The sequence below is a fragment of the Globicephala melas genome, chromosome 13, assembly GCF_963455315.2.
Source record: "Globicephala melas chromosome 13, mGloMel1.2, whole genome shotgun sequence".
NCBI classification, from domain to species: Eukaryota; Metazoa; Chordata; class Mammalia; order Artiodactyla; family Delphinidae; genus Globicephala; species Globicephala melas.
The window spans coordinates 41,170,478-41,184,811 of record NC_083326.1 but is presented as its reverse complement, the minus strand read 5'-3'; the positions used below and the strand labels follow the sequence as shown (position 1 = coordinate 41,184,811).

The following is a 14,334-nucleotide window of genomic DNA, read 5'->3' as shown; positions in this document are numbered from 1 at the left end:
TGTTGCACCACTAAAGGGGAAACACAGTGAAGTACTTGAAAAGAAAGCACTTTACAAAAACTGATAACCAGAAAGAAATCTTGCCGCCTGACTCCAGTCAGTAACATTTGAGTCTTTAGGTAGAGTTAAGATAATAACAGTAATGTTTTTGTCCTCTTCTTTCAATCAGTTGGCCAGCAAAACAGATTCGTTTTTAAATGAGAGGTGCTTTGCCAAGGTACTTTGTTTTAACGTTTTGTTGAAAATTTTTAGAGTGCAGGAAACGTGATACATTATCAATTATAGAATTTACAAGACACAAAACTATAGTTGTGCATTATGTGTTTTGACTCCTAAACAAGTTTTTCAAGTTAATAAGAATTAGAGACTCAAGAAAGTAAACTCGTCACATTTTACAAGCTTAGCTCTGAAGATCGAACAGTGATTTAGGTGAATCACTTGATATATCTTTGTTGACAACCCATGACCATTTATGCCAATATAAGTATAGATCTATGTCACCCAAAGAAAATATGTAGAATTTTATGGGCTAGTTTAGTCAGAGATTTATGGTTATGTTTGTGTCTGAGTTGTTTTCTGAACATAATACATTGGTATATCATGAGTTTGCTTACACATATTAAGTTGACTTACAGTGCATTGCTGGCTGCAGAAACCACACATATTTTATAAGAAATGACACACTCAGTAGATCGTCTTCACTTTCTTCCCCATCTATTTATAAATTGTTATTAACAGGAAAAAAAATGAGCTTCTCTTTTTGTGGCCCTGATACATTTCATGTTTAAAATCAAAAGCAACCATCCTATTCAATCTTTTAAAATGAGGAGACTGGAGAATGTACAATTTTCATCCATAGAGATCAAAAAAGGTTCTGCTTGTTATTAACCCTAATGGCTTTCAGGGAGGAAGCAGCACTCTAGCTGGAGAATTAGTATTTTCAAAGTCTCTATTTAGGAAAAAAGATTATAGAGAACACATATCCTATGTTTTAGTCCTCAGATCCCAGGGTGAATAATGATTCCAACATTTGAAGAATTTTCTGTGGTCCTTTTCATTATTCCTTATGGCCAGTTTTATAAGCAGGTTTCTGATTGTATGATTCTTGGCAGGAGTCGTGTTAACTTAATGAAACATTATTCTGCTCACTCATTGTTTGCATTGGCTCAGAGGCCACAGAGGGGTCTTTTTTCAAAAGTGAAAAGTGCTTTAAGATGGCCTGAAGTGTGTGCATAGGATCTCTTTTGAGACATCAATTACACACAGATGAGCAGCTTCCTGGAGGAAGTGAGGAGGATACTAATAAAGGTTTTGGTGCCCTCAGGGAGTATTCACACTGATAGTTTATCAGTGGCAGTTTTATACGAGGGGAGAGAAAGGAAAATGAGGGGACCCTGGAGCTGTGAAGGGAGTGTTCAAGTAACTTTCGAAAATGTCGCCGAACTGTGTGGTGTGTCTTTGCTCTCAGTGTTATGTGTCTGGTCTTGCTGGAGGCTTTTCAGGAGCTTGTGTGTGACTGCTCCCGTGTGATCTTACATCAGATGACACATGAGCCTTCTTTGTGTTCACCGTCCATTTCCACCTGACAGCCATTCCTGAGAATCTTGTAGGAGGGAAGGGAATTGTTTCAGTGACTGCGTCAGGTCCCCTGATTTTCTTAGGTTAGGCTCCTTTGTCTTTGATCCAACGTCTGCATTTTCGTTAACAGCTTTATTGGCTCCTACAGACACCTGTTCTACATTGGTGGGCCAGGGAAACTTAAGTATGTGAAAATGATGTTGTTTAAGTTACACATGGAAGAAAATACAGAGGAAAAAGAATACTCTTCACAGTCAGAAATGATCATTGGCAGGATATACAACTTCCTCTGCCCACTCTCATTCTCCTTTCTTTCATTCCAGCCCACAGCTTTCCCAGTTCAGGAGAAGTATGAGGGACTTCAGAAGTTCATGCAGGCCTGGATCCTCTCTCATGCCAACATTTTACTTAAGCCAGTCAGTTAAAGTAGACATCATTCTAATAGTAAATGCCCAGAGGGATGGGAATCTCACAGACTCATTTATATTTGTCTCTCTGTGTTTTTGATAACTTTTATAGTCAAGAAATTTTTCCTTATGCTGAAATCTCTTGAGCTTTTAATTAAACCAATTTTCTCTTGTATTTCCCTCTGATGATGGAGAACAGCTGGGCATCATCTAGATATCACCCCCTTCATCTTAACGTCTCCAAATAACTTGTCCCAGCCCTTTCAAACATTACTTATAGATACTATTTTCCATTTCTTTTACCCATTAGGGACCTCTTGTTCTTACATATTTCTCCATGAACTATGAACTTTGTTCTTGTGTAAGTGGATTTTGGTCAATTTTAACAGCCCAGAGTCATGGAAGAAAAAAAAAGTTTTCTTTTTAAGTGCAGATAAAGTGACCCATTTAAATGTACTTTCCCCCTCTTTTCTTGTGCTAGGAGAGAAATATTTCATAATATAAAGACTGGAAATAGAGTATGGTCTCATGATAAAAGCAAACTCCCTCTCAAATAAAACCAAAATTAAAGGTACTCCCCCAATTACCTATCCTGACAAGCCAGATTTCTTTTTGGTTGATAGAGTTTGTGATTGGTATAGAGGAACAACAGCATCCATGCTCTTAAAATGAAGTACTTTTTTCCATGATACCAGATAATCCGTTCTTTCCTTTTCTCTAAAGTGACAGCGTGTAACCATTTCTCAAACAGTTAACCATGTGTTTATCTAACTCCCTTTCTCGTACACTGGAGTTCTCTTTTCTATGTTGAAGAATGAAGTAGTAGTGCCCGTGAGTGAAGCACTTATCCTTGACCTGTACCAACCTTTTAATGATATTCTTCCTGCATGCTTTTTCTCTATTTCTCATTTTCTAGGTGGGTTCCTGCATTTCTGTGTAGATGTTTCAGGAGCTTGCTGCAGCGTAGAAGATCACAGGTGTCGTGCCATAGAAGAGAATAGCTTCTAAGCTTTCCCCCCCTCACAGCAGCGTACTGTGTTATTACTCTCCATAATTCTGAGAGGAATCTGTGTTGGTTCTCCGGTAGGAGCAATTAGGTGGTTAGAGGCTGGTACCTATCAGATATGCTTTTCCTAGTAAATATTTTCACTTCTGGTTTGAGTTTCTCTTTTCTTGTCTGAGTTTAAAGGGATATCTTTATGGATATCCAGAGGCACTAGTATAACTAAATTGCCATGATGATAAATTGAGTGCTTGTTAAGAGGGATTCCTGTACCTTCAGTTCCTCCTAGTTACCTGTGGAGATTCAGTGTCCTGTCCGATGCAAACCAAAGTGTTTGTGAACCATTTGTGGACCTTGCAATTAAATCGTGATACATCCAGTTCCAGAATATCAGATGAGCATCATTTGTAGCAATATGATATCAGCCACCCAAATCTTTAAGGTGTCTGGCGCGATTACATCTTATGGAGCACGTTCTTACTGATACACATGGCTGGTATAATTATCATCTGATTCTTTATTCCTCCTGGTTTATTTTGCTCCCTTTTCTGTAGACCTCTTCTGAGTAAGAAGAGGACTTCATTGGCCTAGTGAAGCAGGCTGTAAAGTATAGTAATATTTTTAGTTATATTAGATATATTTTATTCATAGAGAATGTTCAAATATCAATACTTAAAATGTTTAGACACTTAAAAGTCTTCAGGGAAAATTGCTGTTTCCATTATTTTATTGCTGTTATTTCTCTATTTAATTGCTTGCCTCTCATATCCTTTGAATGTTCTCTTTTAATGCAGTAAGGAAAATTGTTTCAATCTAGTTACCTAAACCTATCTTGGAATAAGGACTGCTTTGAGAGAAGTGGTTCTCCTTAGTATGGATCCAAAAAGGATTAAGGAATTGTCTTTTCTCTGAAAGAAATTGAGTCCTGGAAATATTTAGTTGGGGTCACATGGGTTTGTCTGGTTGTCATTAAGTTACCTTTAACAGTTTTGGGCATATATTTCGTTGCTGTGTTTATCCAGAATATCTGATATGCACAATTTCAAATGTAAGTATGGTACATAAGACATATTATAATACAAACATAAGCTTTTTTGATTATTTGCCAATCTGGGGATACTTTTGAATTACCTGCTTATTGATTTTTTAAAACACATTTTAGTTGTCCCCACTAGGTCTTCGTAGACTTGGTTTTTCTCAGGCAGAATTAATAGCTCTATACCATTTTTTTTTTTAATGTATTTTTAAGAAACCTGTGGTCTCAAAGTCAGGTCTTAGGTCTTAGTCACTGTTTTCCCATGCATTTTATACAGTCCTTGGCATGAAGGTGCTCAATAAAAGTTTTACAGTTGAATGAATGATTAATAAATAAACAATTAAGCCCCCTCTAAGAGCCAGCCCTCTTTTAAAATGTGATTGAATTCTCACAGTGTGCCACGGTATTATCCCTAATATACTGTGTGCTCTTCAATTTCAATTTTATTTATAAAAACTCTATTAAGCCTATAGTGTATGTCAGGATCATTTTGATAGAAAACTGTTTTTTGATTTGAGTGCATCTAGTCTGATTGTTCAGAAAATCGAAACGAAGTGGTCAGAGGAAGAACTGATAGAAGTGAAGTTGGTCAAAGGATGCCCTTCTCCCTGCCTCCATTAGCCCTTTGAACCCCAGTTACCTTAGATAGCCAGTCACTTAGTGTGTAGTTTAATTGACATATAAAGATTAATATCTTTGTTGCAATGACTCTCTTGTGCCCAGATCCTGGGCTTTTGTGGTTCTGTCCCCACCCAGCTCCTGCCATTTCAAGTAAACATTGCGATTTCTAATTTTGACTTTTAAATGATACTTATTTCACCATGCAAAACCTCCAGACTGTGACTGTTCCTCTTAAAATAAGGCAACGAGTAAGGATGGCAGAAGGAAACGTATCCACGTTTAGTGGCAGGTCATACGACTTCCCAGCTGACTTGCATAGGATGTTTTGTAGTTTGGTTTTTCGTACTTTCCCTAATTGGCTGTAGGATAATTTAAAAAATTTTAATGAAGTTTCTGTTTTCAAATTTTAAAAATTCATCTTTTATGTATACTTTTGCACAGTAAAAAACTATGCATTGCTGACCTCCCCGTTCATGAATTCTTGTTAAAAACGGTAATTGAGGGCTTCCCTGGTGGTGCAGTGGTTGAGAATCCACCTGCCGATGCAGGGGACACGGGTTCGTGCCCCGGTCCGGGAAGATCCCACATGCCGCGGAGCGGCTGGGCCCGTGAGCCATGGCCGCTGAGCCTGCATGTCCAGAGCCGGCGCTCCGCTAACGGGAGAGGCCACAACAGTGAGAGGCCCGCGTACCGCAAAAAAAAGAAAAAAAACAGTAGTTGAAAGTTAACTTCAGAAACAGATACTTTAGATAAATTTAATGAAAATCAGATTGGACAGTTTAGTTTAATAAACATTTATAGACCAATGGCTCTGTGCCTGTCTTTGCACGGGAGTAAGTCCCTGAGTTGCTGGGCCTGTGGGTGGCAAGGCAGACACAAGCACCAGTATTGCAGGGACTGTCATGGATTCATACACTAAGTTCCAAGGAAAGGATGGGGAGGATTAAGTCTACTCGGAGACTGGGATAGTCAGGAAAGCTTTGGGGAAGCTCTTTGAGTTTGGTCTGCCGAGTTTGCTAGACAGAAAGGTGGAAGAGGGACGGTCAGAGTGAGTGAGACATACAGCAAGTATCTGTGTTCGGGAAATGGCACAAGGTCTTGACTGACTGGATCAGAGAGGGTGGCAGTTGGGAAGACAAGCAGATGTGAAACTAGAAATAAAGACAGAGTCAAGATTGCATTCTGCTTTCTCCCTTCTTTGTGTCTTGGGCTAAAAGTCAGAGCCCTCTTGTATACCTGTCAGTGGATTGGTACTTAGATTGGGGGGAATGTCACCCATACCCTCTCTAGCACTCAACTTAAAAAATACGACCTCTAAGCCATATTTTCCAGTTCAGTCACATTGTCAAGTTGAATGGTGAATGAAAAAGAAGGGAGAGAGGGACCACTTGGGACTCTAAGAAAAGAGGCTGAAATCCAGTCCTGTTGGAACACAGTCAGCAGTTTCTCTAGCCTTCTAGGCTGTCCCATGGTTACCTGTAATCCTCCGTCTCCCTTTGGTCCCAGCCTTCTAAGTAGAATATTTTGGAGGAGGGGTTTGGGAATCTGGGGGTGAGTGAGAGTAGAGGTAGGTGAGCAACAGCTACTGAAAATCCCATTAACTGTTTGAATTAAAAACTAGCAGATTAGCTTTTAACTATACATTTGGCTTGCCTGGTTTGGGCAGGCAAGCAAAACGTAGACAGAAATAATATTTCTGTACCTTTTAGCACATGTTTTCTCGTCTTCGGCTTGTCCAGCTATGAAAAGGGCAGGCAGTCTTGTGGGGGTTTCCAGGTATGAAATCCTGGCATGCGTTTTGTGATGGTGCCAGTGTACAGTTAGGAAAAAAAAGAAGAAAAGCTTCTATTCTGTCCTGAATGCCAAGAAGATATCACTTTCTAAGCTGCATGTCAGTGTTAGATATTTATTGGATAAAACATCTGTCCTAATTCTTCACTCTCCTGGCTCCTGTTGTAATTTCACATACAGGGGATTTCCCCTGGTCCTTTCTTGAACATTAATTTTTCTTTGACTTATATTTTAGAGGCCAAACTCAGCCCCTTAGATAAATATTCAGGCAACTGTTTAAAAAAAGCCCTATATTATTTATTTATCACATCTGTTAAGAAAGCTGCAAGGATAAAGTAAAAGTGAAAACTGTGTGTTTTGTCAGAATATGAATATGCAAGAATATGTTCAACTACGTCTCAAACTATGGCAGTTTTGAGAATCAGCCGCCCTCATCAGATACATGGCAGAAGAATGAATAAAGTCACTTAGATGCTCATGTTTGGGGTCTGTATTGTCAATGGGCGTGCACACACACACACACACACACACACAGACACACACACACACACACACATATATGCAGGCACACTGTTTGGGGCCTATAGATGCGTTACATTGTGTCCTAATCATTTTTATTCTTGAATTTTTTCCCTTTAAAATAAGTTTTAGATCCAAAGGAACATTCATACATTTTATTTTCTATTACACTTACTTCCTTAAAAGTTCTATAATTATTTTATCAGAAATAAATAATTAGGGAAAATGGTTTGACCCAGAGAAATAGGACCAACTTCAGAAAGAGGAATCGGGCATCAGGTAGGAAAATGACTCTGTAGTAAAGGAATTCTCATGATGCTTCACTTGGGTCTAGGCTGGAATGTGAATGTAAGATAGAGTAAAACAGAGTTGAGGTAAAGGAAATTGAATCACCTCAAGAAAAAACTTCACGGTATTCCTTGATGCTCGTTTCAGTTTTATTGTCCTGCCCTCCAGCTGAAATTCTGGTAAAGCTGAACAGAATCTCTCTTTTGGAAACACTGTAGGTAAATATATGTGAATCACTATTAACATAGTGCAGTAGTGAATTTAAACGACCATTCAGCGTCTACTGGAATAGGTATCACAACACCCTGTGGTTTCCTAGGTCAGAAACAAACAGAGCAAGTCGTAACTTAGATATCTGTTATCCTCAGGAAGTGACAGCTGACTGTATACTGCTTATTGTAGCAGTCACAAAATATAAGACATAAAGCTTTGATTACATCTACGCTGATTCGGTATTTGTTGTTTTTTCGATCCTGCTGCATTGAAGTTTACCTTTGAAACACTTATGAATAAAATCATTTCCTAAGAAAATTAGTAAATTTGTTTCTATGTCCAGTAAGCAGAAGCATTCTCCTGTTTTCCACACATTTCCTGAAACCCATGTACCGCATTTGGTTATCCTTTTTAACTACCATTAAGTTTGTATTTTTCTAGGTGGCAACACGAATTTAAGAATGTGAAAGTAATGAAATGTATTTGCTAATGCGCACTTTACTGCTGGCTGGGCTTCCATTCCATCCATTTAGGTCTGTTCGTTTGAGATCGTATATCCTGCCTGCCACCTTCCTCTCGCCTCCCCAGTTTGTCACACTTCGTATCGACTCCAGAACATTGAAAAGGCCATCTATGTAATCAGTACAAAAATACATTTATCTTTAGAATATAAACCGATGATTATTTCTAATACTTCTTGATAAGTAAGCTTTGGCAAAGTGTTACAAATTAGTGATGATTCCAAGGAGAGAAGCCTGGAAGCCATAGTTTATGCAAGCAGTGTTATAAAATGTTTCTTTACTAGACCATTTAGACTGTTTTAAGCGAAAAATGTCATCTTGTGTTAAATAGAAAAAAGTTACCTGGTCTTAAACTCAAGGACTTCTCTCCCTGTATCCCTGGGCAAATCCTTTGGCAGCTTCAACCTCAGTGTTTCCTGGGCCAATCGCTCTCAGTTTCTTCTTGTCAGAGCTCAACGTCTTGTTCCCTGTACCCTCATTAACTTCCTGTTTCAGGTCCTCCAACATGACGCAAGGAAATTAAACTTCTTTAGACATTAAATTTTTTGTATCAGTCCTTGCCCTTGAAGCCAAATCTTCTAAGCGGAAGATTATGGACCTGGCCTTGGACCCCAGCTCTGCTGTTTCACTTGGCTGTGTGACCATGGGCAAGTTATTGACCCTTTCTGAGCTCTAGTTTTCTCTCTTGAATGTGGAGATGATACTTTTCCATCTCGCAAGGAAGCTGTGAGGATGAAATGAGATCACATGTCCAGCACCTGGCATTAATAACTAACAATTATTTTATCTTCCAAAACGTGTTCATTTTGGCTTCCTGATTACTTTCTGTTATTAAAACAAAACTTGATTAACTCTTTATTCCGAGTATGCTCTTTCATGGACCACATGTTCATTTCTAGGCAACATGAGCTTGAGTCTGTCTAAAGCAGTGCTCTCGACACTAACACGTGCATATGCCTCCATTTTTTTTTAACTCTTATGATTTGTGCATTTTATTGTATCTGTTTCATATCAAAATACAATATTTTAAATAAGCATTGAACTACAGTTAGTAACATGGAGGCTAAAGTATTTGGTGGGAGATGTATTGATCTTTTTTCTTTTTAGCATCTTTATTGGAGTATAATTGCTTTACAATGTTGTGTTAGTTTCTGCTGTATGACAAAGTGAATCAGATATATTCATACATATATCCCCGTATCCCCTCCCTCTTGCGTCTGCCTTCCCGCCTCCCTATCCCAGTCCTCTAGGTGGTCACAAAGCACCGAGCTGATCTCCCTGTGCTATGCAGCTGCTTCCCACTAACTATCTGTTTTACATTTGGTAGTGTATATATGTCCATGCCACTCTCTCACTTTGTCCCAGCTTACCCTTCCCCGTCCCTGTGTCCTCAAGTCCATTCTCTACGTCTGCGTCTTTATTCCTGTCCTGCCCCTAGGTTCATCAGAACCATTTTTTTTTTAGATTCCATATATACATATGTATTAGCATACTGTATTTGTTTTTCTCTTTCTGACTTAATTCACTCTGTATGACAGACTCTAGGTCCATCCACCTCACTACAAATAACTCAGTTCGTTTCTTTTTATGGCTGAGTAATATTCCATTGCATATATGTGCCACATCTTCTTTATCCATTCATCTGTTGATGGACACTTAGGTTGCTTCCATGTCCTGGCTATTGTAAATAGTGCTGCAATGAACATTGTGGTACATGACTCTTTTTGAATTATGGTTTTCTCAGGGTATATGCCCAGTAGTGGGATTTCATATGCCTCCATTTTTGACTAGAATCATTTTTAACTCCTCCACCTTCCTTTAAAACTCAGGTCAGAATCCTCCCAAGTTACTGTTCCTTGGAAAATTTTCTTGGATTAGCGTAAACCCTGGTGCCCTTAAGAAGTCTTATTTTGAGATTTTACAATATGTTCTCAAGCTATTTTCTTCTGTCGAACTTCCCCTTGCCTCCTGTATTTGACATATGCCTTCGTTCTGCCACTAATCATAGTGCTTCCTCACTTTGATTTTCCACATAAACTCCTCCCATCAAGTGCACAGAAAAGGCCTGCATCTACACTGCTGCCAAAGTGTGAAACCTGGTCTCCTAGGCGGAATGTCTGAGGAGGCCGGAAAGAAGCGTTGGAGCTCCAGCACAGGTGTCATAGAGCAGAAAGTGACGGTGGGCTTGACTTGCATAGACTAGGTGCCTGGAAAGCTTGACTCTGGTAAAAAAAAAGTGAGCAGATTATATTGCAGTCTGCAGAGGACATGATTTTCTTGAAAGTAATTATCTTCAGTTGACACCCAGCATCTCAGATTTCATTTCTCCTTCTCCATGCTGTTTGCCTTGACCCATAGAAGAGGATACACACACCCCAGTAGACCATAGATTCTATAGAAGGAGGGCTGTTAAATAAAAGAATCATAGTACCTCTGAGGTTGGTAGATTGAAGACAATTTCATCAATGTAGATTCTTTCTTCAGAATGCTGTGCATTGCCCAGCCTCCCTACTCAGCTCCAGAAAGTACCTCCTGACTCCCAACTCTTGAGACCAATATTGTGTTCTTTTTTATGTCTATACAATAGCCCAAAACATAGAAATTATCATCAATTGGTGGGTAAGGAAACCGAGGCTTAGAGAAGTTCAATGTAACCGTGGCCACACAATTATTAAATGATCCCTTCCTTTAAATCGAGATACTCTTCTTTTTACTGTGCTATTTTGCCTTATTTTACGTATCCATTTTCAATTGGAGAAAAGCTCCAAGTGAGGTAATTACAGTGGCTATAAAAAAAGGAATTCAAATTAGTAATATTATTATCTCTCTGTTTCTAGTTTGTGCAAAGCAGGTAACTGATGAGGCATCTTCCACTCGAGATTCAAGCCTTCCTAACACAGCAGTGCAGAGCAAGTTAGTGTCTTCCTTTCAGCAACACACCAAAAAGGCTCTCAAGCAGGTAAGGTTGCTGGCATTTCTTCTTTGTCCCTCAGTTCTGCCTACTTAAGGTAATGGAAGTTATGCATAGAAAGTAAAATAAATAAGAACATAGTAATCAGAAAGCAACAGAGATGTCCTAGATTCAACTAATCCCTTAATATTCAATACGCTGATTTTAATCTATGCTAAAAACTAGGAGAGGCTTGGCTGAGACCTTTGATGTAAAATAGAAGAGGGAAAATGTGTTTGGAATCATATAGAACTAAGATTTTGTGTGTGTGTGTTTTATAGCAAGTATATTGGGTTCATACATGCGTTGCATATTTTAAAAATAAAGTCTCCGTTTATGATCTTGTGTTTATCTGATAGTCGACGTCAAAATAAATGTAATGTCTTTCTTATTACTGAAATGCATTGTTATAAATAAGAAAAATAGCAATCGTGCCTTGCTTGTATGTAGGCTATCCATTAGTGCGTTTGGTGCTGAATAGAGGTCAACTTTGCAGTATCATCCCAACATTACGTAAGCAGTCTTGAGTTGTGTGTCCTTGTCCAGAGACGGTGCTGGGAAGTGTGGTTATAATGTTGGGCTCTGGGCTCAGACATAAGCTGATTACAACCCTTGCTACTGTGTGACTCTGGGTAAGCCACTTCTCTCCTCTGAATCTTAAACTCCTTCTCTAGAAGATGTAGAAAATAAAAGTACCCTTCACATGGGAATGATCCAATAATTAAGTGAGGTGATACACTGAAAGCATGTGGTAGAGTGGTCCATAATAATCACTCAATGAACGTTACCTTCTGCTACCCACCCCAGAAATGCTGAATGTGCCCAGAAGAAATGAAAGAGATGCTATGGTTAGACGGGAACATTGCATGATTGTAATAGTAATAAGGTCAATAAATATAAACCTTACATATTTAGTCCTGAATTCATGGTTTTCCCTTGTTTAACTGCTTTCCTCATTTTTTATTTTCATCCTTCTGAGACAGCCACCTCCACTTCACCCCTTGCTGACCCTTACCAAGTCTAGGAATAGAGGTGTCATTCTAAGTGATATATTTATAGCAAGAAGGAGAAGCCATGTTTTTCAATAAAGTTTAAAATGTTTTTAAAGTCCCACCAGCCTGTAAAGCTACTTAGTATTCACATCCAATCCCCTAGACTTAGAATGTCTCCACCTCCTCCTCTATTACAAACCAGGAAACTTAGGAAAGAAACTTAACGTTTTTGTAGTGAATTCTGTTACTTGTAAATTCCGTGTTAACTACTGAAATCGCAGTATTTCCTTTCATTGGTATTATATTTAGGGTAGTAACAGTGTTTCATCCTACAGAGGTCAAATACTCTTCACTGAGCTTGCCATTTGTATCATTGCTCTTGAGAAATGTTATAGATGCCAAAGAACAAAATTGAATTCAGTGTTGAGATCCCTTTTTAATTGGTGAAATAAAGAATGTATGATGGTAGGGAAGCCTGGAAAAAGGCTGGTTCAGGTGGCAAATAGGATGCAGGTACTAAAACACTAACCAGGATGGAACGAAAGATACAAAACTGTATACTGGTAACTGGAGCATTTAAGAAACATGGATGCAATCATAAATGAAACTCATACTTCTGAAAAGCAGTGATTTAGAAAATGTGTATACACTGTGAAATCTTCCTCCGTGTGAGTGTAAGGATTAACATTCACATCTCTGTATTGCCATGTCTCATTATTTTTTACTTTCTTCATTTTGGTTTCATATCCTTTGAACTTTTTTTTTTTTTTTTAACAGTTACTAAAACATTACACAGCTTTGAGTTAGTGGGTATTTTTGTTCGTTTATTTTGTTGTGTTGTAGAGCACATGTTCGTGGGAAGCGCCACTTGCTTGATTAGGGGCTAAGCCTTGTTTTAAGAAACCTGCCCTGGAAGCTTCTTAGTGTCCTCAAAGAGCTCTTTATTAATGTCTTAAAACTTCTTGTTGTATAACCAAGTAACAAATTAGTTACCCATACAGTATGGCACAATATATAGCAGATATGCTAATGTTTGATTAATAATGAAATTCATACTGGAAATACATTTAGAAGAAAAGCTGTTCTTGCAGAATTTTGCCCAGATTCCCTGTAATTGCTGAGTTTCTTAAGACAGCATTTCAAAAATTGACTGAACATGCGGCATTTTAAATTGTAGCAGCCTCAGCAAATCTGCAGCTTTCTTTTTGATAGTTGAATGGCTGTGACCATGTAGAATTCTTTGTAAGTGTATGTGCCGTTATATATCAATATATATATATTTTTTTCCATGGTTGTGAATATGTTTTGTGTGTACACATACAGGCACAAATCATAATCTCACCAACGTAGGGCCAGCCAAATAACCTAATAATAATTACATTAGCTATCATTTATTTTTATGAATTCTAGACATTATTCTCTGCATTAACAGGCCCTATGCCGTTTAATCCTCATACAAATCCTTTAAAAGAATCCTTTAAAATATTTTTCAAATGAGGAAGCTACCGCCCAGAGGAACTTACACAAGACTGTCCAGTGAGTAAATCTTGGAGATGACATTTGAACCCAGAGTCACGGTTTCAGGTTCTGCCTTCTTAACTAGTAGTTCCTTTTAGCATATGCTGTATAATGGGATAGATGGATTTTTGACATGATCCAAGGAAATCTACGTTCTTGAGTATTTGTATAATGCAAGGGAAACATAGTCATTAAGAATATTATTTCCTGACACAGGGAACAATATTATTTCCTGACACAGGGAACAATGTGTTCAGTATCGGCACGTATTAAAGGGAGGTACTTGGATGTGTTAGCTTTTACCGTTTTACTAGAAGTATATTCTGAGTCAGTGGGGTTTTAGTAGTTCAACTATAGCTTGTCCAGCGTAGATTCTTAGAAAGAAGTAGGTGAAAAAAAACCAAAAACAAAACCCAGTAGCTTTATATGCATAAGTATAGTGAAGAAAAATGATTGAAAACAAACCTCATGCAAAATAAGCCAGACATAATTTCCCAGCTCTGAAGCCCTCACCCCCACCCAAAGCGTGATGCTGCAGAGAGTGGGTGCTTTAACTTTGCACTGCTGTTGATTGCGGTGTAACTACAGGCTGGACAATATGGAGGCGATAATGCCCCTTGGCTATTGATGCAGAGTACTTTCATTGCCCCTAATATTTGGGTCCTTTTAACTTTCTGATCATCAAAACATTTGTGAATATCATATGTTGGGTGTAATTGCATGAATAGCATGTTGTTATTTCAGTAGTTATATTTCTGAATAGAATCTTCACGCTAAGCATATTCAGAAGCCTCTGGAGAATAACAGATTGCTGATTATTACCTTGTTCCCTGTCTTCTTTCTGCCTTGGTATTTTAGCTTTAATAATCCTAAAAGGTGTGAAATGATTAGAGTTTG

General features: G+C 38.4%; 1 protein-coding gene across 1 annotated transcript in view; it reads left to right on the top strand.

The window, feature by feature from the left end:
- Positions 1–14,334, top strand: part of ASXL3 (ASXL transcriptional regulator 3) — a 172,985-nt gene that overhangs the window by 72,468 nt on the left and 86,183 nt on the right. Inside the window, exon 5 of the mRNA XM_030876618.2 lies at positions 10,815–10,936. Coding sequence (XP_030732478.2) covers positions 10,815–10,936 — 122 coding nt within the window. The remainder of the gene's footprint in view (positions 1–10,814; positions 10,937–14,334) is intronic.